Source organism: Magallana gigas, chromosome 2, assembly GCF_963853765.1.
Source record: "Magallana gigas chromosome 2, xbMagGiga1.1, whole genome shotgun sequence".
NCBI lineage: Eukaryota > Metazoa > Mollusca > Bivalvia > Ostreida > Ostreidae > Magallana > Magallana gigas.
Genome location: NC_088854.1, coordinates 48,316,294 through 48,342,055, shown reverse-complemented (window position 1 = coordinate 48,342,055; position 25,762 = coordinate 48,316,294). Strand labels below are relative to the sequence as shown.

The 25,762-nt window shown below is 34.8% G+C and overlaps 2 protein-coding genes across 3 annotated transcripts; one reads left to right on the top strand and one right to left on the bottom strand.

The window, feature by feature from the left end:
• The first annotated feature begins 2,359 nt into the window (after window positions 1-2,359).
• On the top strand, window positions 2,360-22,662 carry LOC105328283 (protein WWC2). 2 transcript variants are annotated; one of them, XM_011429075.4, is made up of 25 exons: window positions 2,360-2,577; window positions 6,296-6,405; window positions 9,592-9,686; window positions 10,194-10,302; window positions 10,401-10,560; window positions 11,668-11,797; window positions 13,081-13,203; window positions 13,456-13,607; window positions 13,756-13,920; window positions 14,144-14,233; window positions 14,357-15,133; window positions 15,385-15,447; window positions 15,591-15,677; window positions 15,906-16,083; window positions 16,170-16,337; window positions 16,639-16,730; window positions 17,440-17,537; window positions 17,852-17,946; window positions 18,287-18,544; window positions 18,857-18,952; window positions 19,258-19,417; window positions 19,622-19,695; window positions 19,814-19,843; window positions 20,574-20,698; window positions 20,905-22,662. In XM_011429075.4, the coding sequence occupies exons 1-25, from the start codon at window positions 2,450-2,452 to the stop codon at window positions 21,035-21,037; spliced, it is 3,696 nt and encodes a 1,231-aa protein (XP_011427377.3). In that variant the 5' UTR covers window positions 2,360-2,449; the 3' UTR covers window positions 21,038-22,662. The 2 variants fall into 2 exon arrangements, with proteins under 2 accessions (XP_011427377.3, XP_011427378.3); XM_011429076.4 differs by lacking the exon at window positions 19,814-19,843.
• Window positions 22,663-24,133: 1,471 nt separating this feature from the next.
• LOC105328291 (tigger transposable element-derived protein 4) lies at window positions 24,134-25,762 on the bottom strand. Its single transcript, XM_011429083.3, has one exon. The coding sequence runs from the start codon at window positions 25,760-25,762 to the stop codon at window positions 24,134-24,136; it is 1,629 nt and encodes a 542-aa protein (XP_011427385.3).

Genomic DNA, 25,762 nt, shown 5'->3' with positions numbered 1-25,762 from the left:
CCGCAATGGATTTGCCCCACTAGAATTTTCAGTCAAGCTATGCCCCTGGACTCGGGACCGTGGCTCAATTAAGGAGATGCGGTGTACTGTAGATCTATATTGTATTTAGTATTGTGACAGTCATACCGGTACAAATACTAATCAATTCAGGTAACTCAGTTGGTATAGGGCAACTGACTATAAAGATTGAGGGGTTCGAATATCGGCTAGGTCCATCATTATTTCTCCCATCCTGTTACAGTTAATTGTTACATTTGGTGCGATCGGGACCAACCCCTGAAATTGACAGGTTAACTCCTGCCAGGGGAATCTGCGAATGCGAAGATCATTTTAAGGTTGAGGAATGTAAAGGTCAGACCGTTAGCTCAATAAGTGGGTCATTGGACTGGACATTAAAAGGGGGGGGGGGGGGGGTAATCGCGGTCTGTTCCGTCATTATATCTCCCATATCGTTGCTATATTTTTAGAAGCCTTTGATTGGTTAATCTAATTTTCTTGAGATGCACACTAATTTTTCATTCATAATTGCATGTATGAATCAAATGAATATACATTATTTCCTACTGCTTGCATATATGCCATGGCTTTATTTTGATATTAACCTATGATGCTTCCATTGCCCACGTGTTAAAGGCACTTGTGGATAAAAACAGATATATTCCATACATGCAAAGTTTAACTGTTTTGTGGTGTTGTGTAAATTATACCACGACCTCCGGGTAACTCCGTGAGCCAAACCATGGTATAATTTACACAACACAACAAAACAGTTAAAAATGTATCGTATATCTATTACTAAAGGACTATATATGATAAGGGCCTAAAATGGCCCCCTAAAATGAACATCATCATTTTACTATCATTCTTTGTTTTCTTAGTACAGATATGTATGTGATGTGTTTACATAATATTCATTTTGGTTCAAGTGCCCACAATTTAGAAATATGACATTGTAAAGACAACCTTTTCCCGCCATTTTTGTATTTTTAGTGTAAAACAGCTTGTTTTCAAGCAGTTTTTCCTTCCGAAAACATAGAGCGCATTCTTGAACAAATAAAATATTTAAATCAGAGATGTATCTAGCCAAGACTAATAAGTGACGAAAAAGTTTTCCTTGTTCAAGCATGCGCTCTATATTTCCCATTCGTAATTAGATAAGAAAAATGTAAATTTTTGGCTGATTTTGATTGAATTATAGAAATGGCGTCACTTCTGACGTCATATACTGCCAGTGAGTGCAAATAAATCAAATAAATAGATGAAAAATATATTTTATATCAACTCTTCTAAAAAATTAGTTAACATTTTATTGTACCCGAAACACTTAAAAAATGGCGAATTATGGGGCCAAATTTAACTCTTATCATATATAGTTCTTTGCTCATTTGCACCCGCTTTTTTCGATTTATCACGACGTCCTTATTTTGCAATCAGACTCCCTTTTTTTCAGATACTTATTTTTGTTGTTTTCAACATTTGGTACCCATACAAATTATGAAATGTTATTCTGGGTTATTGACAATATTATGGGGTTTTTTAAAATTTTTTTTTTTTTCGAGGGAATTTCTTTATTTTTTTCGTGGAAGACGGCGTTTTCTTGACGCTAAGATATAAATTGAAGCGAAATATCGACTTGGCAGAGAACTGATACATACAATATATATTTGATTTTCCTACATGCAGTAAGGACACTATCAAGACCTCAAACATCGACCTTGCGTCGGAAAGCAAATATGGGGGGGGGGGGGGGGGGGGGGGCTAAATTAGCTTGAGCTGAAATAATGCCAACGGTACTCGTTTAAGCGCCACCCACCCAACCCTGACGCTGTGTTGAGATATAGGGAATAAATTATTTAGTAACATCTTTCAATTTCATTAAGAGAGAAACTTTACTGAACAAATATAGATAATTATTATAGTAATATAAACTGTGCGTAAGTAAGTGCTCAAATAAGTGTAGGCTAAGTAGAACATTGATTAATGTGACGCAGAAAATGGTACTGTATAAAAAAAACCCAAATTTTCTTCAAGCTAGTTGATTTGAAGACTGGTAAATGCGTACAAAAACAGAAATCATGTACAGGTACAATATAAATTCCTCCAGCGATGCTCAGCTGAAGCGAATACAAAAGTAAACACATAAAAATACATTTTCTGGTTTATGAATTCATCTGTGTTGGTTTAAAAGTAACTGTAACAACTGCATGCCATATTTCGAAACAATTATAATTGTCAAACAATTATTTTTCCGAAAATATAATGTTTCAATCAATATATATACACTAGGCTAGTCCCTATTCATTTTGCGGGAATCCAATGCGATCCTGATTGGTTGAAACATGACAAATGTCTGACGTCACATATGCTAATTGCCAAAAGAAAATGGTGGTTCGCTTAGGATTTAGACGTGCAAGTCTATGGATTGTGCAAAGCAAAACACTGGGTTGATATGCCAAAGAGAGGAAAGGGGGAAATACCCCTTCCCGAAGGCTGGGAGGAATGTTTAGATTATGATGGGAAAAGGTTCTTCATAGACCACAATACCCGTCAAACAACTTGGGTCGACCCGCGGGACAGGTGAGATATTCTTGGCGTTTTCTCTTGTATCGTTAAGCAAGCACCTTGTATGTTGCTGTTTTCCATTTTGTCATGTAACTATTACGTATTTCACCACAGATTTGGGCTGTTCTTCCTTTTATATTCATTGTAAATTTACTTGTATGCACCTTTGATTACAAATATGCAGTGTATGCATTGACAAACCTATCCGATAAGGGAAGTAACTCGTGAACCGCATACTTTAAATTGCATTGTTTTGATGGAAAACTTCGTGAGCAGGACACTGTACAAAACAATAATAATCTATCAACAGCGATAGCAACGTAAAACGGCATATTTCTCATGTATGTTCATCAATTTTATTGTCTTGGCTTGGGCGCATAAACCATGCTGTACCATGATATTTTTTTTCTCCATGGAATATCGGACTTAAAACATTTTTATTACCATCAGCAACTTGTATGTGACATGTTGACAGCAGTGGCATGCTGTCTGACACTGGTCAAATGGACGTTTGTAATTTGTAAGGATTCCCTGTTATTAATTTTGAAGTCTGTAAGGCCACTGACAGAATGTATTGGTATACCTTGTGTTTGGTTCAATTTACCGTTTGGTTCTAACATATTTTTTTTCATGAGAATTATAACTGATTCTCAATCTTAATACAAAGTATAGAGGAAGCATATAAACAAATTCCGTATTAAACATATACACATGTAGACATGTGCCATACGTTCACTGCAAAAATCATTATATATTTCACATTAAGCTAAGATAAAACTTGTCCAGTTGTTTAATTTTATTAGTAATCTTTGAAAGTAGTCACTTGTTTCTCTTAGAATAAGACAAATAGGTTTTGATCTTTCTTAGCTTTGTTCATCATTGCATGTACTTAACATTGAATCATTGAGTTGACTACATGTTGCCAATATTTTTCTTAAATTTTTTACAATGAACAGGTGAGTGAAGGTGAGGCATTTCACAAATACATGCCATGGAATTTGTCATCTAGCCTAATTGATTTTTAAAAAGTGGTAATTTGGAATTTGAGATGAAATAAAACAGTTGTACATATAAAGTCAAGTCATGACATTTAGGGACGTAGAATATTAACTGAAGTTATGGTTTTCTTGACTCTACAAATTGCTTAGAAGACTCAGACTAAGGGATTAAAATGAAGAACTGGGTTTTCTCCCTAGTTTAAATGAAAAGACTTTTAAAATTAAAAAATCAGCTAGGCTACATAGATCTTGATATGTAATGGCACTATTCTACACTTTCCTAATATTTCTCAGCTGTTTACCTTGTTTTTGTAGCCTATGGCTACAAAGCCGGTGTTGTGTGAATTTTTGACATATTTTCTTTCGGTAACATTTAGATTTATGTTCTATAACATTTCAGTAAAAGATTCTCCTTGCATTTAGTTCCAGAAAATATTTCATAATGGATTCAAAACATGGAACTTGAAGTTATACTGCACTAAAAACATTAAATGAATAGTTCTTATTTCAACGTATATTTAGAGAACATGTATACATAAATTCTGTCCAGAACTGCACTACTTTTGTATTTGAAATAACCAGGAAAACAATTTTTGATTCATCCCTGAAATCATTTGTTTTCTTACATGAAGTGTAAGATTGCTGGGGTTTGAATTTTTCTAAACTATGGCTCCATATTTCCACATGTACAAAAATACCTGTAGATCAAATGTTAAAGAAAAGTACCAATTATATTCTGTGAATTGTATGTAGAAATATCCCCAGTCCCTTTAGTGTGCAGATAGGAATTTTGTTATGTATTCCTATTGTCCAAAGAATGTTAATTAGATTGAAGACCCATCTACAGTAAGAGCCTCATGCAAGTGTAATGAATTTATAAATGAGAGAGATATTAATTGTACCTATGAATGCGCTGAAATTCAAAATAATGTCTCGTGTTTCTCTGACATGCATGATGTGTGCCTGAATTCATTTCGTTTTCTAAGCCGAACCAGGCCAGAAGCACATCAGAGTATTAAATATAAGTAACAAAGAAAACGGGGATTTAGAACAGTGCCTAAGATTTTCTTTGGATTGTTTATGAAGTTCGGCTCGAGTGGTTTTTTAACAAGTGGAATTTGAAGAGATGAGTAGGGAGATTTGATTTAATTACCCGTTGATCAGTCTGGGAAATGTTTTCTTTTGATACATGTAAATGAAACATTTCCCTTGTTTTAAGTCACACATAAAAACATCAGTATTCTTATTTTCACTTAAAAGAACTTTTTTTTAAACATAAGGTCATTAAACTGAATTTGTTCCCCTTGAGTTTTCCTTTTGTAGTTGTTTTAAGGTGTAACAAAAGATGTCAGCTGTATATCTGACAAAGTTGAAGCGCTATTGGATATTTTATTAAATTCAAGCCATGCAAGATAACACGACTAATAGATAAATAATCTAATTCTGATAAATTTATTTGATTTGTTCTTGTTGATACTATTTTACCACAAAAATGTTCATTTATTGTTATCACAGTGTAGTACATTTTCAAATCAAGAATGCCAGAAATTTATTAGGGATGGTCTAAATTCTAACAGATAAGTTATCTGAAAATGATTATTCAGTAATTGAATAAACATCTCTAATTCCAAACATTTCCTTTGAAAGAAAACACTACAATAGAATAACCTCAAACCTTGCATCAAAATATGTATTCACACAAGTGTCAACTACACATACAAATTTGCTTACAGTGAGAGGCAAGGTTTTAATTTGCAGTAAATTGTCAATATTTAAATAGAACCCGAGGAATGGATGGCTTCTTGTTCAATGTACAATAACTGGTTACAGAGTTATTGTTTATGGCATTATAACCCAATTCAGCATTCCTTTATCACAAATTATTGGCAGGATCAATGTGCTAACTACAAGGAATTCCAAATATGTCAAAGATTGATTACAGAGAATAAAGAAAGTTTACACGAACAAACAGAAGAGCTGAGTCAAAATAGACTGTTTGTTTGCATTTGCACACCAGTATAAAATTGCCCGTAGGCCATGAAGTAAAATAAGAGAAATGTCAAAATTTAAAACTTCTTGAATTATTCTTGACTATATTTAGTATATTGAGTGGGCAGCTTTAGTTCAAGGCATGTAAAGCACATGAAAGATCTCACGTATTTCTTAGAAATTTTTCATTAATTAATTTAGGGAATATATTAATTAATGCTAATATAAGATACTCTTGTAATTTACCTGCTTATTTATATATTTTATATATGTTAAAAAAAATTGTTATTTATTTTGTTGAGTTCTAGTTCATCAATTTTTTTTATACCCCCTTGTTTAAATGATTTTGAGAAATTTAAATGCATTTTGGTGTCATTTAGATTTTGGTGTATTAATAAACATAATGATATGAAAGAAAAAAAAATTCTCATTGGAGTTTTTTTCATTTCCAAATTTTTACCCCCCCCCCCCCCCCCCCCCTCCAAAAAAAAAACTACAAAAAAAACTTGAGATATGTGAGAAATGATAGAAATTCATAAGATGTTTTTTTTTTGGGGGGGGGGGCAGTAAGTAGAGTCTATCATGGTTGTTTTGTTTCATTTTCATGTTTATTCTAGAATTTTGAAATATCCATTAGTTGAGACTTCTTATTTTTTTACAGAAAAGCAATGACATTGTGCTTGCATGACTTCCCAATGTGACATTATAACTGTCAGTTTATAACTAATTCTTTGGACTCTCTGTAGATACACCAAGCCCCAGTCCTTTGCTGATTGTGTGGGAGATGAACTTCCCTATGGATGGGAGGAGTGTATGGACCAACAGATTGGAGTCTACTTCATCAACCACAACCAACGTAAGTACATCAGACAGATTCTAAAGGTCAAGTAATAAGTACTCTGGGTCTTCGTAGTGGACCTATTGCAGCAGGGTTTAGATTTAGTCTTACCTTCAATATGATGTAGGTGAACATGCATAATACAGTTGAACTTCAATATCTTGAACACTGATATCTCGAATACAATGGATATGTCGAAGTGATTTGTAAGTCCCAACCACATTTTAAAAAACTCTTTTACCCTCAATAATTCGAATACTGGGATATATCAAAGTTTTAAAAAGTTCCATCTAGTTCGAGATAACAAAGTTTGACTGTATTTTGTTTGTTAGAAATGCTGAATGTTTGTAAAATGTTAAAAATAGCAGAGTATTGCCACCCTTAGTCATTGTATTGCAGATATTATGAGAGATATTTTTCTATGATATTATATGAATTGTTTAGCGGTACCAATGACTTATTGGATTACTAATCAAAACCAAATATCCATACAGCATCATGCTTGTGACCCATAGTTTCCTGCCCTTATCCTCAACTCATAATTGCCCTGCATTTCATTTCGCAATTTACAGTGATACTGAGATTAAGTAGTAATCTATTGCCATGTGTTTTGTAATAATGATGCCTTGAGACATGTTATTGTTCCTACATATCATACTGTACTAATGATCAACACATAAGATACAACTACTCATTATACTAGTTTGATGTCTTATGAATAAATCTGGAGTTGTTCTTCATATGAGTAATATTGTGTCATCTGAAAAGTTATGTTTTTGAAAATAAGCTCTTTAGGTTAACATACAGTAAAATAAAAAGCTGAGCATTCTTTATGCAACAAAAAATATGAATGATCAGATTATGCATTTTGTTTTGATGAAAAAAAGTATAATTGAATATGAAAAGTTTCGACTAGTTACATCATTTGCATTTATATAGATGTTGGTCCATCTTTGTAAAGGAAAGTTGCATGAGCAGCAGAGACAGAATAGTTGAAGTTGTGGAATTGCTGTAATCATTCTGAGTGTACACTTTAGACTATAAATCTAAAACTTTAACAATTTGTTCAAGAACATTGATTGGAAGACTGCAAAAATTCTGATGTCCTGTTCTGTTCATTCCTTCTAAGTGTAAATTTGACAAAGACCATATGGCAGCATCAATTAAATAGATATCCTTCACTTCATTTACACTGAGTTCCTGTGGAGACCATTAGAAAATATGCAAGCTCTAATCATAGAGGCCTCACTTAAAACTTAGAGAATTCACAATTCATACCACAGAGATAGATTTACACTCAATGCCACCTCTACATGTATGAAATTTCAGAAGTCTGCATTATGCATGAAGTTATACATTTTTCTGATCGATCAAGGCCAGACTTGAAAGTTTAGAGAGATCTGGTGTACTGCTGTGTTATGATGATATTAATGGAGGGAGAATATTTGGAATTGTTGTTTATGATAGAGGGTCTGGCTCGAGTCAATGACAAGACTGCTGCCTTCTGGGTGAACCGCTGCTACCGCTGGTGTTATGTGGTTGTGATGACATGGGAAGTCATGAGGATCTAGAGTGATTACCGTTTTTTTCTTGCCGGCTGCTGCACTCACTTACACTTGGGAAGAAATCTCCCTGGATGTTTTTAATCAGATTGAGCAGCTACAAATCTATAAACACCAATCACTTATCTTTTTATTCCGAATTCTTGTCATTAGTTGAATATCTTGTCTTCAGTTCTGCCGATTTTTTTGTTTTTTGAGGGTTTGGCAAAGCCCAGCATCTTTTACATGGTATATGTAACCTTTATGTCCTAATATAAAGTCTATGTACCTCAGAAATTGTGTAATACCATGTCATAGTAGATGGTTATTAGATGATAATGTGTCACTCCAAAACTAGATGTCTATTAAAAATGTTTGCTAAAGAAGTATATTACTACCATGGGTTAATTGCCAATATCATTGCTGGATTGCGTGGAATTTTGTACTTGAGTTTCATACCAAATATCTGTCTAAACCACATTTTTTGTCTCCCTTAAAAGACATTTGTATGAGAGAGGGAAAAACCACAGTCTCTTTACTTCATATGTGTGGTAATTATCTATGGTGCTGATATTGTTATTTCTTGTTCAGCATGTGAACATTTTAAAGCTTCCAAACTAAGGAGCTAGTTTTTAATTATTTTTTTTTGGGGGGGGGGGTACTTATATAAATGATCTTTCAACTGGAGACTGGAACCCTCAGACCATGATATCCGTCTTCCATACAAACGAACCACTCAACCATTGAAGACATTATTTTTTTTTACAGAAACCTCTGTATTCCCATCAATATATCGTACATCACTGGCATGACTTTGACATCAATACTTTTTCAAACTAAGGCACTTTAAGCTTTGGATTTATCAATAATTATAGATCTCAGTATTTAAAAACTGCATAATATGTAAGTTATTATGTCAATGTGAAACAAATATGTACATACTATAATTAATAAACTTAATAATATTAATTAATGAACTATCTTTTGTCAGTCTATGATGAACTTATAAAGTTCCTATGTTATGTTATTAATACGTAAACCCATGAGACGATTGTCTTACAGAATAAAGGACTTACACTATTACATAATTTGATAATTTCTTGTGTGAATGACCTATTGTGATATGGATTTGTGTAAGTTTGCTATTTTGCCACTTAAAGGTGTACTGGTAAGGGTTCTAAAATGTTTCCTTATTTAGAATTCAAAACATTTTATTTGATATTTGTGCTAAAAATGCCTGAGTAGCACAATGAATAATTAAATGTTATTTTCATCACATGTTATGGTAATTAGTACTGCAAATTAGAATTCATGGTGACATGTTGTGAATATGGATTTTTATGCTGCAAAGCTGACCCAGAAACATTTTATTCTTGTACAAGATGTATTCATTGGCACATGACATTTAAATTTATTTGTATCCTGAACTTGATTAGTGGGATTTGGGTAAAAACAAAAACAAAAATAACAAATCATTCCATCATATCTATTATGTGCTTTAAGAGACATCACTTTTAAAGAAAACATTCTATATGTTTAACAAGATCCTAGACTTTTTCATAGATTCACTAGTAGCATCTACATCTAATGTTTGGGGGCAGTATACTTAAAGAGAGGAGTTTGAGGCTCAGGTGTAATAAATGTTTGTTTTATTCAACAATAGAATCAAATCAGCTAGAAGACCCCAGACAACAATGGCGGGAGCAACAGGAGATGATGCTGAAGGAATACCTGGTCACAGCGCAGGACGACCTCCAGGTAACACTCTCACCTGTACACACCTGTCAAAATACAAACACGAATTGTTTGCAACAATTTATGCATAGCAGGATCTAGAAAATGGATGAGTTATATAATAGATTGTTGTCATTTTAGTGTAACATTAATGATTTCGTGACATACACCTTTACAGGTTAAATTGATTGAATAGGTTTCCTTTTTCATGAATTATCTCTTTGGTGTTCAGCACAACTTGCACATCATTAAGTACAGTACAGGCTGTAAATTGACCCTGTTTTAATGTTCACACACCTCTGTCTTCTTTGGTGGCCCGGCCGGCTTGTAAAAGTGATGTCAATAAAAACTGATCCCTTTATTTTTCTTTCTGATTTATTCCTATTAGCAAAATAAATAAAATTGTTTTATATGCATGTAAGTGAAACTTTTGAATTCAACAATTTTTTTTTTGTATGAAGTTAATTTCGGGATTTCTTAAACAGGTAATTTAGAATTTAAGATACATGTATATACAACTCAATCTTTCAGGCCAAGAGAGAAATATTTTCAGTCAAAGAACAGAGACTGCAGCTGGCAAAGGATGAATATGAACATTTGAATGACACTCTAAGTGGATGGAAGTCATCAAGGACAAGTTGTAAGTGTCAGCATAAACATCTACCCAACTACCCTGTTTTTCTGATATCTCTCTTTGTAAGATGTAAACCACCTTACGGTCTTTTGTCCCCTTTTCAGTGAACTCCAACTCCAGCGTTGGTAGCACAAAGTATGACCCTGACTTGCTGAAGTCCGATGTCAATTTGGCCAGGAACAGAGTAGCGAGGCTGAAGCGCGAGTTAGAACAGATCCAGGCTGAGATGGTATACAAGGAACAAGGAGTGGAAACCCTCACGCAGTAAGACACACCAATTTATTACGCAATCCCAAATTTATAGACAGCCTTTTTGCAAGTTTCTTCTTTAAGTCTTTTGCAGTTTGGAGGAAATTAAATTTGCAACATATGGCTCGAGTCCATTACATTTTCAAGTTCTCAGCACTTACACCCAATCTATTATCATCATGAAAGGTTTTGTTCAGTTGAACATTTACTTTGTAATAAAATGGTAGGGTTCATTACATTTTAAAGCATTTGCTTTTATTTATTTTTTTTTATTGAAATTCAAGATACTGGGTTTTTTTGTTTGTTTGGTTTTTTTTTTTGGGGGGGGGGGGGGGGAGAGGGTGTTGATATGTGTTATAATGCTAATTTTAAAATTTCAAGTAAGACAATGAACTCCAGCCTAAGACTTCAAATAATCAGACCATATATATTTTCTTAGCAAATGTAAATTTATCAGATCATTCTATTATTTGTTGTTCCTGAATGTTTACTCTAATCAACTATCCAGCCTAGGTAAACCATCAAAAGAAGTTAGCACAGGAAAGGGATGTATTATCTTGTTTGAGATTGTGAAATATCCTCCACCTCTTGTCAAATTAACCGCTAACAAAAAGAATAACTGTAGAAGATCCCCCAAAAATGTTGGGGGAAATCTGATAAGGTCACTAAATAGTGTCCTGTACAATGGGTCTTTATCATTACTAATGAGGCTCCTGTTTGTCCAAGAAAAAAAATCTCCATCATAAGTAAAATTGGAGATGGGCGAGAATTTGTGGAATGTTGTTTGTGCGGAGAAGCAGGCATTAGCACTAAGGAGGGATGACCCTTACGGATTAGACAGCATTGGGGGGAAAATAGAAATAACAACCAACGAGGATAATCCACTCTCTGCAGAAAAAAAACATAAAACACACCACCAAATTCCAAATCCCTCAACCCTGACTTGTCAAAGTATCAAATATCATTCTGTAGTGTAGCTACTTCTCCATCCTCACTGACTTCAAAAAAATATCAATGACCTTGGTATATGGAATTTTTTAAGATCGTTTATGTGTAGTAAAGTGCATGTATATCACATTGTTTTGCAATTTCCAAGTACAGAAAATATGATGTTTTTTACAGAGTTGACAAGAAACTGTCGGGTGGGGGAGGGTTCTATAATGTGGACCAGGCCCATGCTATTATTTCCGAGATCCGACAGCTGCAGAACTCTCTGTCCAATGGAGAACACGAGAGACAGACTCTTTTGCAGGTAATACAACCTCATTCACTAGTTTTCAAATTCTAAATTAAAAAATCCATTTGAACAATGCTCAGAACCACAATATAAAGTTTTCGGTTCATTGAAAGAAGCTCCAGAAGAACTATTTTAGGAGCTTCTTAATGTTTTCAGTGTTGATAAATGCTCCAAAAGCGACAATTCTCTTGCATGGATGGGAGTCAGGTAATTTGAAAGCCCACTGTGAAATTGTTGAATTCCTATTAACCTTGGCATTAATTGTTTGAAAAGCTGAGGAGTGCAGAGGGGAAGTGGGTTCAGTCAAAAAGGATGAGTCATGCACTGCTCATTCATAGGTTTTGCTGCAGATTATGATGAAGTAATAATATCTTTGTAATCAACACCTGTGGAACAATTGAAAAATTATTTGTGTCTGCCATCCCCTCCCTGTTCAAACACTGCTGAGAGAAAGTAGGGAATACTCTAAATCCTTCTGGTTTACCTCACTTTCCACTGGATTAGCTAGGCATAGATAGAGATACATGTTGAAAGGCTTACAGATTGGCAGGGGTGTAATAATATCTGTTTCAATATCTGATAATTGATAAAAAGGAGTGTTAGAAATTATTTTAGTGGAAGACTACCAAGATATGAATGGATGTTCAAGTTAAGAGATTTTACTGAACAATATGTGAAAACAGGAATGCACAATGCTTCTTGCTGAACAGCAATATTGCATAACTTTTGATACCTTGCCAGTAATTTCTGTAATATCACAATAAGAGAGAAATAGCTAGAATATCAATGAACACTTAAATTATTTTCCTCAATATGCTTAGTAAAACATGAGAAAGAAAATTAATTATTTTCACATAAGCCTTGTTTAAATTGCAATTTTCTGGTTATGAATCATAGCATCTAACATAGCTGCAAGCAATTTTTGTGCTGCATAAGTATGGGAATAACTTGCTTGTAATTTTGGCAACAACAGAAGCTAAGTATTGAGTCATTCAGTGATGCTAATTGCTTTGGAGATGTAGTTAATGTGAACACCCTTGCACTGTCTCCCACAGGTTAGTCAGGAGTACAAATACAACATTATGCAATGCAGAATTCCTTTGGTGTCACAATATTACCCAAAATTATACAATATTGCTTTCATTTCAATTTCCTATTTAAACTTTTGTTTCAAATTACATAATCATAGCAACTTTTAAAAAGCACAAATTTTCAGGCAGTATTATGAAGTGCTGAATATTGGACGGATTTTCAAACAATGTTTACATTCTCGCTGACCCTGTTGAAATTAATTTCAGTCCTTGTCCCGATTAAAAGATGAGTTCCTGATGAACAAACATGGTGGGTCTTCCCCAGATGTGTCCACCCTGTCCATTCCACTCAAGTCCAGCACTGCCTCTCAGACTGACCTCAGGGGTGAGGTAGGTATCCCATCCAGCCCCTGTCTCAATAGGCAACAATTTATTTGTTGTTCAATTTTATAATTATATTTTTAGAGAGAAACTTACAATTATGATTGTATAATATTTTGGCAAATTGATAAATATGGAATTATTTTGCATTATCTTGTATTTTTCATACATGTAATACCCAGTGCATACAAGGAGAGGAGACTGTTTGTTTTTTAGTGGATTTTACATGTACTTTATCATGTTAAGATTCTCTGTTTTAAGCTTGGACCTGGCAGCAACAGGTATATCACAGAGATCACTAGACTAAGACTCCAGTATGATGAAGCCAAGAGGAAGCTCTCCAACCTAAAGTACAAGCTGGCCAATATCGAGGACCAGATGATACCTGGTCAGAACGAGTCTGACAAAGACAGGTGAGTGAAGTGGTACAGCGGTAGACATCATGTATCAATATGGTGCACAAACTATGAGGATATTGATATTATATATATAAACATGATACCCAACTTTTTTGTGTTATATTTTTGTGTGATTCTGAGCTGATGATGTGGGTATTTTTAGGTTAATGTTGTTGCAAGAAAAGGAGCAGCTTCTTCGCGAGCTGAAAGGAATTAATCCCAAAGGTCGCAGTGCAGGAGAAATGAAGGACATTCAACAGAGAATAAGTCAGCTAGAGTATGACTTGAATGTTGCAGTGGAAATATCTAACAAACAAATTGCAGATAGGTTTGTATATATTTTGTGGTTGATAACCAAATTCCCACACTAAGAGTACACTGCAGGTGTACCCCCATGCTATCTCCAGCATCCAACTGTACCTAAAGAGAAAATGTTAACAATGTGTGCACTTGATTAAACTGAATGTAAACTAAGAGAATGATGTTGAAATAGTGAAGAAAACAGGAGAAATTAGAGTGCAGTGGGTTAAGTCTTTTTAATTACTTTGTAGACTCCAACTCCATGATGAGAAGTCCTCCATTATGCAAGAGCTAGCCGAGACCACCAGGCTTACTTCATTACTAGAGTCGCAGTTACGCAGGTCTGTTGTCAGCTTTCATTATCAATATTGGCCTCACTCAACACCTTTATAAACATCAAAGAAAAAGGCAAAAGAATGCAGGAGAGGGAAAAAATTAAAAAATGTGTGTTTTGTTTCTTTCAGCTTGTCACTCAGTACTCTCTCCGTTTCATCAGGATCAAGCCTCGGTTCATTAGGTTCATTATCTTCATGCAGTCGTGGTTCACTGAACTCCCTCAACATGCTGGATATCTATGGCCAGCAGCATTCTCCTGACACAAATTTACATGACCTGCACCGCAGAGTCGAAAAACTGTTACAAGGACACAGCATATCCCCCATTCATGAAATGCAGGTGTCATCTGATGTGACAGCAGCAGCCACCAATACCTATCTCCAAAGTGTCATGGCCAGTAATACTGATATCTCATCCTCGTCTTCTCTTGCTTCCTCACCCCCTGTGTCCCCGTACGAAGTAGGACCACCTCCCTCCTACCATCAACATATGACAAATGTTGGCGGCTTGCCAAGGAAAGTGACCACTTACAACATCCCCCAACAACCACCATTATCATACAGTGCCGGTGCCAATATCATAGCAGATCAATCAAATTTAGACCCCATGAATGGACTGCCTTCTGCAGGGTCTCGATTAGAGGCCCACAAAGGATCTTTGGTGCATCCTAATCCCTCGCCAGGACAATCATTGAACGATAGTGTTATTAGTGCCAAAAGGTCACAGCTCGCAGACATCATGGATGTGTCGAACCCTCCACTCAGTCCAATCAGTGAAAGTAGCTCCGGTGTATGCAATAACTTGTCAGGTGGTAATACCAGAAGTGTGTCAGCGGCTGTCAGTGACGAGTCAGTGGCTGGTGACAGTGGGGTGTTCGAGGCTTCCATGAACGTCACCAACAAAAGGTAGGAAGTTTTTAATTGCAATTTCAGTGAAAAAGCTTGAAAAGCAGTGTCTAATGCAAAGTCTGAAAGAAATCAGAACATATGTTGGATTTCAAATGAAGATTAAATGGCCATGAATGAGAATAATTTCTGTTGATTCAACATTTGTAAGAAAAACAATAAATGGTGGTTTCTTATTGATTGTGAAGAAAATAGCTGTGCTATAAGATGTTAATCTTGTCTGTTAGGTGATTATGTATGTATTGTTTCAGGGATGCCATTGATGACATGTTTGAAATGAACCTGGAAAGCGCCCAGATTCAAATCAAGCTCAAGTAAGCCCTCCAATTGTTTGCACTCTGTATATCTCCCATTTCTGGTTCTTTGATGCCGGCGGCGCTTTGATTTACCTTTTTGTTCAGATAGTTTCTGATGTAGGTAGGAGACTCCCTGATCCTGAGTGATTGTTTACTTTCAGATACAAGAGTGTTGACAGTCAGCTGATTATTGGTATAGAGCAGGCCAGGAATCTCTCAGCACTAGCCTTCCCTCAGAACAGCAATGTGTAAGCTCCCTCCCTACTTTCAATTTCCAAAGTGATCACTATGCATTTACTAGTTTCATTAAGTCATTGAATCTTCATTATTGTTCTTGAAATTTTAGCTGGTTGGTTTTAAAAAGATTTAAAGTTTGAAACTTAGGTAATTATATTATGAAAAAGAAGGAAAATTAAATTTAGATTTAGCAACTTAACTTTCAGTTCTCAAAAGGGTGAAATATTTTTGTGTTACAGGTGCATTAAGGCAGCATTACTCCCCAATATAAAGAATGCATCATGGACAACAAAGGCTACCACAGAATTAAAACACCCCAAATTCTGTGAGGAATTCAGGGTGTCAATTGCTGAACAACTACTCATTAACAAGACACTGCAAGTCCAAATTTGGAGTTTACCTTATCAAGAATGCCTTGTAAGTACCATTCATTAAATCATTTTTTAAAGAACAAGCATATTTTCATGAAGACTCCATTATGATTTATTTTAATTTTTTTATAGGGCTGTGCTCAGGTTAGCCTAGCAGACTTTGATCCGAAGTCTGTGTCCCAGAAGTGGTACAATGTATTAAGCTTTAAATTCATGCAGTCTGACACTAACGACTCCACTCAAAAACAATTTGATACCACCAAAGATAAAACCCCAGTTGCCTCACCTGAAACTCAGAAGGTACAGTAACATCAATTTCAAAATAGATCTCTTTTTTGTCCTTGTGAGATATTTAAAGAAATTCTAGTGACAGTTTGTTGTCTTTGCATACCATTTTTATCATATAAAAAGTTCTTGGCACTCGCTAGATAAATCAGGCCGATGTATGCATCTGACATGCATGTGCATTATATGATACATAAAATGTAAAATAGTTTACTATTAATAAAGTGCAGTAAGTAAAGTATTAGTAATTTTATGATGTGAACTGCTCTATAATGATAAGCCATCTATTGAGTGATTTTTTTGTATCGCTTTTTAGGAGGATGTGACCAAATTATTAGAGGAGTCCTCAGCCAAGTTACAGAAATCAGAAGATAGGCAGACTCCCACAGAGGGACTTAGAGAAAGCAGGTACATAGCCCCTACACTACAGGCCAGTTGAACTGGTACTGAATTGTAAACTATGAAGTGGATGTCACTTTACTGTAGATACAACCAGATTCATTGGTGCTTAGATTTTAAATCATTTTTGCGTGTTATTTTAAAACTCTTGTTCTCCAGATAACCTTAAATATCAGAAGTTTACATGTCAGACTTCTTTTAATTTAATAGTGTTGGTATCTTTCTTGAAATTCAAACAAACACATGTTGCATGTCTAGCAGTTTTAAATCACATTTCATTCCATTGATGCCTCCATTAGATACAAGAGAGTCATAAAAGTTGTAGATGATGCATACAGCTGTTACATTGTCTGCAGGAAGGGTTTACAGCATGTGCTGCCGTCTGGCAGTGAGAATCCCACACCCTCTTCTCCAGAGGCTGCCAGTTATAGAACTGTCAATGTTTATGTTTTGTCAGAGAAAAGAGAAGAGAGATAATAACATTCAGTTGAATCAGTGCAAATTACACTGAGCCAAAGTCTGTCTTCATTCTGTTAATAATTTGCAGCAATAGATCATGTGTGTGGGTTGGAGCTTTTCTAGTGCTAATAAATTTTATAAACATGTATATCAATCAGTTCTTTAGACGTGCTGTAATCTGGCCTTTTCTTGTCAGTACTCATTGAGTGTTATTAGATATACATGTAGTTGTGTAACTAAATATTTGTGTAACTTGCAGTCACATCCGGCACCCCTTGGTGATGTCCTTGAAGGAAGAGAGCAGTGATGAATCCACTGTCATTTCCTCCCAAACTTCCACCCTCACTCGCAATCATGGTAAATATGTTTTACTGTTGTAACATCTGCCAGGCTTTTCCTGAAAATTAGACTTTCCCACACTCAGATTTTCCATCTGCTTGCCAGTAAATAATCATAAGTTTTCCCATTCACAATTCACTTAAGCTCAATTAATTTTTTATTCAATGGCCTATAAAGATGGGGGGGGGGGGGTTCCCAAATTCAACCTTGAAGAAATGCAAAAGCTTCCAAGTTCCTTAATGGATTGCTTCATTAATCTGAAACATTGAAAGCTGTCACAGTATGATTATTTGTGTATGTTAATTTTATTGACATGATGTTTTGATTGACAGGTCCTGATGATATGGAGAGGTTGTACCACAGTGTGCCACTGGTAGGAGGTGGGGAAGGAGATGTGGGAGAGGAGGAAGATGTAGAGAACGAAGCTGTAAGTCATAGTCAAACTGAACAGGTTGTTAATAAATATGGAAAATAAGAACCATTCATACCAAACATTGTTTGTGTACACATCAATTGTTGTTAATTTATTTGAGAATAAGAACCATTTATACTGAACATTGTTTGTGCAAACAACAACTCTGGTCAAGATTGCCAAAAACATAACTAGGAATTGATTTTGGAGTTCTTACTACATGTACTTACACATCGCCAAAGGTTAACAGAAGCATTCAATATTTTCCCTAAAGTTTATATGGTTTCAGTATGATTTACACACTGTAAAAAAATTGTGAAAGTAATCAGAAACCTTTTTTGCCTCTCCCCTGAAGGACTATGATGAGAAGATCAATGAGGTGATGGAGGAACTCCACAATGCTGTGTACATTGAGGGCGACAGCGGAAGTTCCACGGACCAGGAGGATGCTATGGCTGCCGTTACTTGTGACAAAGAGACCAACACTGTGTCCATGTACTCAGACCGCCCCACCATCAAAAGGAGGCCTCAGGAGGGACCCAGGAGCAGTACCATTAGGCGGTCCCAAACCTTTTCCCCCGCCTGTAGGCCCGGCAGCCAATATGTGTGTAGGGTAAGTGTCAAACTTTGTATATTGTTTTGTTCAAGTGCCAGATTTATTGTAATTGTTTATGTGTAAGTGACAAACACATTGTGTTGTGTTGTTACTCTTCTTTTGAGTATATTTTTGGAATGAAAATTTGTCAAATGAATTCATGAACATAAAATTTTAGAATAAGAGATATATATATGTACTGTTTTGTTGATTTTTATTGAATCAATGATTAGATACAGAATCAGCTTAAATCATTAAAATTCCTATGAAATTTTTTGTGGAGTAATTAGCATCAGATGTTTGATTTTTGTTGGTCTCCTTTTTTGGCAGTTGAACAGAAGTGACAGTGATAGTGCAATGTCAAACTTTAAGAAAGGTCCATTTCAGAGGAATTCACTGGATCGAAGAAGCATGAGATGGAAAAGAGTAAGTCAACTTGTTGCACACTATGGCAAATCTTTTTGTTATGTTCAAGAGGGAATAGATTTATACCTTTTTTCAAGTCAATGCTTATTTTAATTTATAATTGCTGAATGAAAGAATAACTCTTTCATATACATTTAGCTATGATGGCTAGGGATAGTTCTATATAAACTCTTGCACTAAGTGACATTAAGATTGAGTTTCTGTATACAGTTGTGATAAGAGAGATAACTCTGTCTTTGAATTGGGAAATATTTTTCAAAGTTTGTTCTGTACTGAGGTTCTAATAAATCTTTTGTCTATTTTAGTCAACAGTTCATGGTATTCGAGGGGAAAAACTTCCATTAAGAACATCAATTGATTTGGAGCTTGACTTACAGGCCTCCAAAACAAAATTTACCCAGCTCCATGATGAGATTAAGAGATTGAGAGAGCTTCACTTACTTCTGGAGAATGCAAAAGCTAAAGGTTAGAAATTAAACTCATAAAAGAGGTTAAATGTGGACATGTTGTCAATTATGAAAATGATTACATGAAAACCATAAGTGTAGATATTAACCTCATAAAATGAATATTTTTCACTTTTAACATCTCAAGAGAATAAAAAGAATAGTATAGAAATATGACTTGTGATATTGAAATGTATCGTCACATACCGGTATATACTTCTAGGGGAAGTGGAGATACCTTCATGGCTCGCTGACAATGAACAGTTCCAGAAGCTTCTGACTGAAGCAGATCGCATGGTAAAGTCTTGTATACTCTTGATTGGTATATGATATTTTAATTAAATGAGTTAAACTGAAGGAAGTAGGAGTAGGCCTAAATGGAAAATGATAAATAGAGTTTATGATGGTTTTACAGAAGCTGCGAGATCTTCAGGCTGTTAGATCAGTAAGGATTCACTTGTTCAGAAGCATGCTATGCATGAATATAATCATGTCCACTAGAATGTGCAATCCTCAAGTACTTGAAAGCTTTTAACAATCTGTCCAGTACCATTCAGTGTGGCATCTTAAATTAACTCTTCTTCAGTTCATGTGTATACAAGATATCTTATCCGTTTGAGACGTTTATTTAAAAATATAACACCTGAAACCTTTATCTATCAAACTGATTATTAGACAGAACTAAACACACAGATTATACATTGTATTTATATGATATAAACATGTAATTCTTGTTGGAATCATATAGTTAAGCTTTATGTACTAACAGAAATTAGTAGCCAAAAGTATGATTTATTATACATGTACATGTATTAGTATATAACATGTTACTGTTGTGTACACTCATCACTACAGTAGTGTTATAGAGATATCAGTACATACTGTTATATTTGTACATTGATGCATTTGTTACCCAGTACTGTGTGTATAGACGTAAAATCAAATTAACCATAGATTTGACTCTTATACCGAGGTTTTGATATTTTCAATGTACCCTATACATGTAGCATGAAAAGTTGTATCTTTTTCAGTTCCCCTTTGTACATGAATATCATTGTCAACAATTTTACATTGATAAACTTTTGCATGTATTATAGATTGAAATATCATCTACCAAGACTCCATGTACCTAAATTATTATTAAATGAATAATATAGGGGTTGTTTTGTGTTTAGGCCCACAAAGACAGTAAGCAGCTATCAAAACAGGACCGACGGGCCGAGCAGATGATGAAAAAGGTGACTAGAGATGTGCAGAGACTGAAGAGAAACAGCCCACACTCCAATACTCAGTCCTTTAGGTATGTCAGTCTCAGCTTTTGCTTTTTGAGGAATTGACTTGAATCATTCATTAGTCTTGCATGTGATTTGTTTCATCATTTTTTATGCATACTCCTCCATTGTACTACAATTTAATGCTACGTTATCTGTTTTATGTACCAGTAGGAAAATAAAAACAAACATACATGTATACTATCTATCTAAAGTGTAATTAAATAATTTTCAGAGAAAAAATGGCTTTCTTCACAAATGTCTCCATGACTGTTCCTGTCATCCCAAAAGAAATGTCTGGAAATCAGAGTGAAGAAACGCGCCTTGAAGAATTTCTGAAGGACGATAGAGTTGGGCAAGAAGTATGAAATGATTACACAAAATAATATTCAGACACAATAAACATAGAGAAGATTGCTTTGGTTGTAAAAGCGCTGAACAAGCTGTGATCAAATCATTCCACATGTTCCTAGAAGAGACAAAGATTCCAGTTGAGCAGATAAATGCTCTTTGTTTTTTTGGTGCATAGTCACAGGATCTGTTGTCATGGGCATTAGGGATTGACAGCTGTCAGCAATGGAAGTGATGCATGATTGACATGTAAGGGGAGGGGTCAACATGAGATGTTGACTGACAGATGTCATTCACTGTAGGGTAAAGACTTATCAAGTCACTCCACACTGGGGTCTGTAAACTCATCCTTTCTATTCAAAACTGTGCGATCATAATTTATTGTGCAATTACTATCTATGCAAGATGCCATTGGTTAAAAACCCTATCTTCATCTGTGAATGAACTCGCTATCACTGACCCCTCTCTTGTGAAGTGAATATTGAACTGTTATTATATGAACAAATTGTTGCAATATTGGTATTTTTACCATAACAGATATTATAATCAAAGGTGTGTGATATTTATATGTAGAGAAATGAGGGTACACTTCATATTTTTATATGTACATCTGTTACTTAAATGGTTTGAATCAAAATGATATAACTTTCTTACTGATATCATATACACTTTTTGATAAAAAAAAAAAATGTTTTAATTTGTGGATTCTGTTAGACCAAAGAATGATGCATTTTATAATCTTACTACTAAATGTATTGATTTTAGCTTATACACTTCTTCCAAGATCTTTTTTTTAGATTTTTAAGCATGTAAATAATAAAAATTAGCAAAATTATCTTTTTTAGGAGAACAATGAAATGAACATATGATAGCAATACCTTTAGATATATTTTTACCCAATTTGTAGTTCTCAATGTACAATGTTTGTGTAGATTATCTATACACATGAAGGTAAATTGTGATTGTGATTTGTTTTAGATGTTTAATATATAACCATATATCTATATACATGTATTATCTATATATTTACACTATAACCTAGTACGTTGAAATGATCATATTTATTTCATTTTAGCTCTTGTTATATGTGGTTTTGTTTTATACATTCATATCATTATACATTTGTTATATTAACTGAAATTTCTCTCTACCAGTTCACTGGCATTAATTTCAAATGGTAGCAAATCACAGACAATATTACTTTCATTTTCAGTTTAGTGGGTGTTTTGGAAAAGTTGAATCTCATTTGAACAATGAACTTTTTTAGAATTGTTTAAAAATCTAACCTTTGAGATCTTCAGTAATGTGTCTTGTTCTTCAAAACTATGTAACCCCGTTTTGTCAAAAGTAAAATCAGCTTTGTTATACCCTATTGCTAAATCTGCCCCGATCGGTCGTGTAACACAGCCCCAGGCTGGGGAGGGTTTCTCTGTCTGTCTTGGTTTGGGTTGTAAGGCTTTACCTATTGTACCCTGGGTTGAATGCACAGTATTTTGTTTAGGCTGTATGTGGACAACACCAGTCTGATTTACTCAGTTTAGGTTGCCATGGTAACACTCTGTACTAGATACTCAGGATGATCATTATTTGTATGTAACAATTATATTTTGCATAAATAAAGCAAAATATTTTAATGAAATAATTTATTGTTGTTGATTTTTTTTTAAATAGCTTATTTATAAAGGACTTTTTGTATAGTATACAAGCAAATCAGCAATTTTCAAGCAAAAAAATTTTGAATGCCTTAGAGGTTGAAATCAAATAAATATTTCATTTGTCACCTTTTTTGCACTAAGTGAATATGCTGAAATGTGATTCCCAATTGTATACATGTACTCATGATTAGTAAGGAAGGGTCAGAGATGTTTGCTTAAGCCTAGCTGTGCTCAACTGTTTGAAATCATAAGCATTATAAATATGCACAATGACAGGAAAATCTCATTTCTACAAGGTCACATTAAAACTAGGATATTTACTTGAAGGGGCCATTTGCAGTCATTCATGAAAATGTGTTGCACTCTCTACACCAAAATTGTTTTACATTAATTACCATTAAGGTGATCCAAAATGTTAATATCATGTTAAAATCAATGGCCATTTTTTATTACTCAAAATGTAAAAAAAGGTATTTGCATGCATATAAAAATGTATATTTATGAGTCTGTACTGTATTAACTGTAAATGAGTACACTAGAACTTTATTAAACACCTGCTTTGCAGACCCCCCTAAAGCATTCAGTCTGTCATGAGTTCAAAGCATATCTTCTCTCCACTCGGCTAAATTTGGTGCATATTTTACATAAAGTGATTGTAGGTAAAAGGTGTGCAGTGACCTTGAATCAAGTTTCCAGGTCATGACAAGGTCATTGCTGATCTACATGTACATGTATATGAAAAATTATTTTTTCTGACTATAATTTCTTTCCCCTCGGTTTAATCTTGTTCATGTATAATCCTTTTCATACTCTCACCAAAAGACTTCTTATTGATAAGGTGGGAGCAGTGACCTTGAATGAAGTCTCTGTCAAAATTCAAGAGCATACATGTAGTTGACCTTGTAAAATCCTTGTACATCTGGGCCCAAATTTTTTTCTCCCCTTAGCCATATCTGCTTTATAATAAACCCATAGAGAGCTTGTTGTATGAATGATAAGAATGATCTTGAACTTAAGTCAGAGGTTGAGGTCAAAGCAAAGTCATCAAAAAATGATTTTCATCTTCATGTCAATCAATTAAAGCAGGGCCCTTTGAAATAGCAGTAGTCACCATCTCAATGATGCCTAGTTTACATGTTAATTTGCAACAAGACTACTCGTGATAAAATTCTTGCTTATAAACTTTTATGTACTAAAGTAAAACTTCGGACCATTGATTTGTAAAACATCATGTCTCTCAAATTAACTTTAATTGTATTCAAATGAAAAAATACCAAAAAAATAAAATAAAAGTGGTCTAAAGTATATCAAATAATAACTATAAGTAATTGCTAAAGAAAAGGCAGTTTACAGAACAACAAAAACTTGAATTAACATCTATGCAGGAATTTATTGACAGGAATGTAACATATTTACAGGAATGTATGTGTACAAAATTGAGTTGCATAAGGTTCTGGCTCATTGCTGCTTATCTAACCACTTCATCATATTCCACATAGTTTGTAATTTCTGGGTAGCATTTTCTGTTTGTTCTGTGAATCTGATACACTTCAGTAGTCCCTCTTTCGCCTCTGAACATGAAACACTGCTACTATCACTAGGAGCACCATCATTCAATCCATTATTTTCTGTACCAGATTCATCCTGCTGTAACATCTTCTGATTCATTTCCTCAAATCTAAGATACTGTTCAACAGGCATTTTGTTCCTTCCCTCGATTTTCCGCATCAAGAGTTGGGCCAGATCTCCAGCATTATCTCCTGTGTTTGTTGGAATGTTCAGTACTTCAACAGATGACAATAGCTTAGACTGCTGCCAATACTTTAGAATGGTCTGTGGGGGAATTGAGGTCCAAGAATCATAAATAAATCGTAGAGCATCACGTAACCCAAGACTTTCCTCTTCTCCTTTCAATTGTTGCTCTAGAAAATGCTGAAGGCAGTTCCCTCTGTATCTTGTCTTGAATTCTTCGAGAAGCCCTGCATCAAATGGATTATTCATGCTCACTTCATTCATGTTCTTTGGCAAATACATGAGCTTGATGCTTCGAAGTCCATTCTCTATTTCTTCATGCTGTCTCGAGAATTTCAATAAAAGGAGAGCTTTCTTTTTATTGCCAGCTAGCTGATCATCAAATTCACAGATCCAATCAGAGAAGGAATTGGCATCTCCATCTGGGGCAACTCGGAACCATGCATAATTGTCAGGCTGAAATCTCTCTCCAATAAACCTAGCATCCATTGGCTTAGCAAAAACAAATGGTTTTAATTTGTTGGACCCATTTGCATTTGAACACAAACCAACCACAACAGTAGCATTAGAGGTTGTTTGTTGATATGGCTTTAAGTTATAAATAAGCTTAACCTCCTCAACACAATAAATTTCATTTAAGTCATAGAATTTAAGTTCCATGAGGAGTTGGTTCATGAAATCAACCTGTGATCCCATAACCACTGGGCTGGTTTCTGTGCTGATTTTTCTCTTGTTTAGACCATATCGAATTTTGAAGCAATGCAACCAGCCATTTGAGTAAGAGAAAGACTCATCAACAGCAAATTCTTCTCCCAAAGACTGTGCTTTCTCTTTGATTGCTGTGTTGGTTATTCCTAATCCACGCATGTTATTCTCCACAATCCATTTGTATAGTTTCTCTTCCATATCAAAGTTTCTTGTTTTCCTTAGTCTTCGGCAATTTTCTCTCAATTTTGGGAGACTTAAGTACTTAGATTTGAACTTCAAAATGTCATGTACAGTAGAGTGTCCTATGTGGTGATTCCATTTTTCTTGGAAGTGTTCTTGTATATGTCGCATGGTGCATTTGGGATTTTCTTCTTTATATATGCACATTTCGCGTTTTTGTCCCATTGTGAGCTGTCCTCTTGGTCTGTTATTACCGTTAAAATGCTTTCTTTGCTCAACTGGTTCTGCAAAGGACATATTGTTTTCTTCCGCCATGACCTGCTGTTCACTTTCATGTTCAAGATACGATGCATCAAACGCTTCTACTTTCATATCTAGCTCCTCGTATATTTCAATGTTCGTATCTGTTTCGCTTACTCTTCCGTTACCAACGATTTCCTCGTCCAT

Bases quoted from the DNA above. Each gene is read 5' to 3' on its own strand.
- LOC105328283 (XM_011429075.4), top strand. From the start codon at position 2,450: ATGCCAAAGAGAGGAAAGGGGGAAATACCCCTTCCCGAAGGCTGGGAG. The intron at 14,234-14,356 runs GTCTGTTGTCAG...TGTTTCTTTCAG, and splicing joins CTAGAGTCGCAGTTACGCAG to CTTGTCACTCAGTACTCTCT. The intron at 19,418-19,621 runs GTTAGAAATTAA...ATATACTTCTAG, and splicing joins GGAGAATGCAAAAGCTAAAG to GGGAAGTGGAGATACCTTCA.
- LOC105328291 (XM_011429083.3), bottom strand. From the start codon at position 25,762: ATGGACGAGGAAATCGTTGGTAACGGAAGAGTAAGCGAAACAGATACG.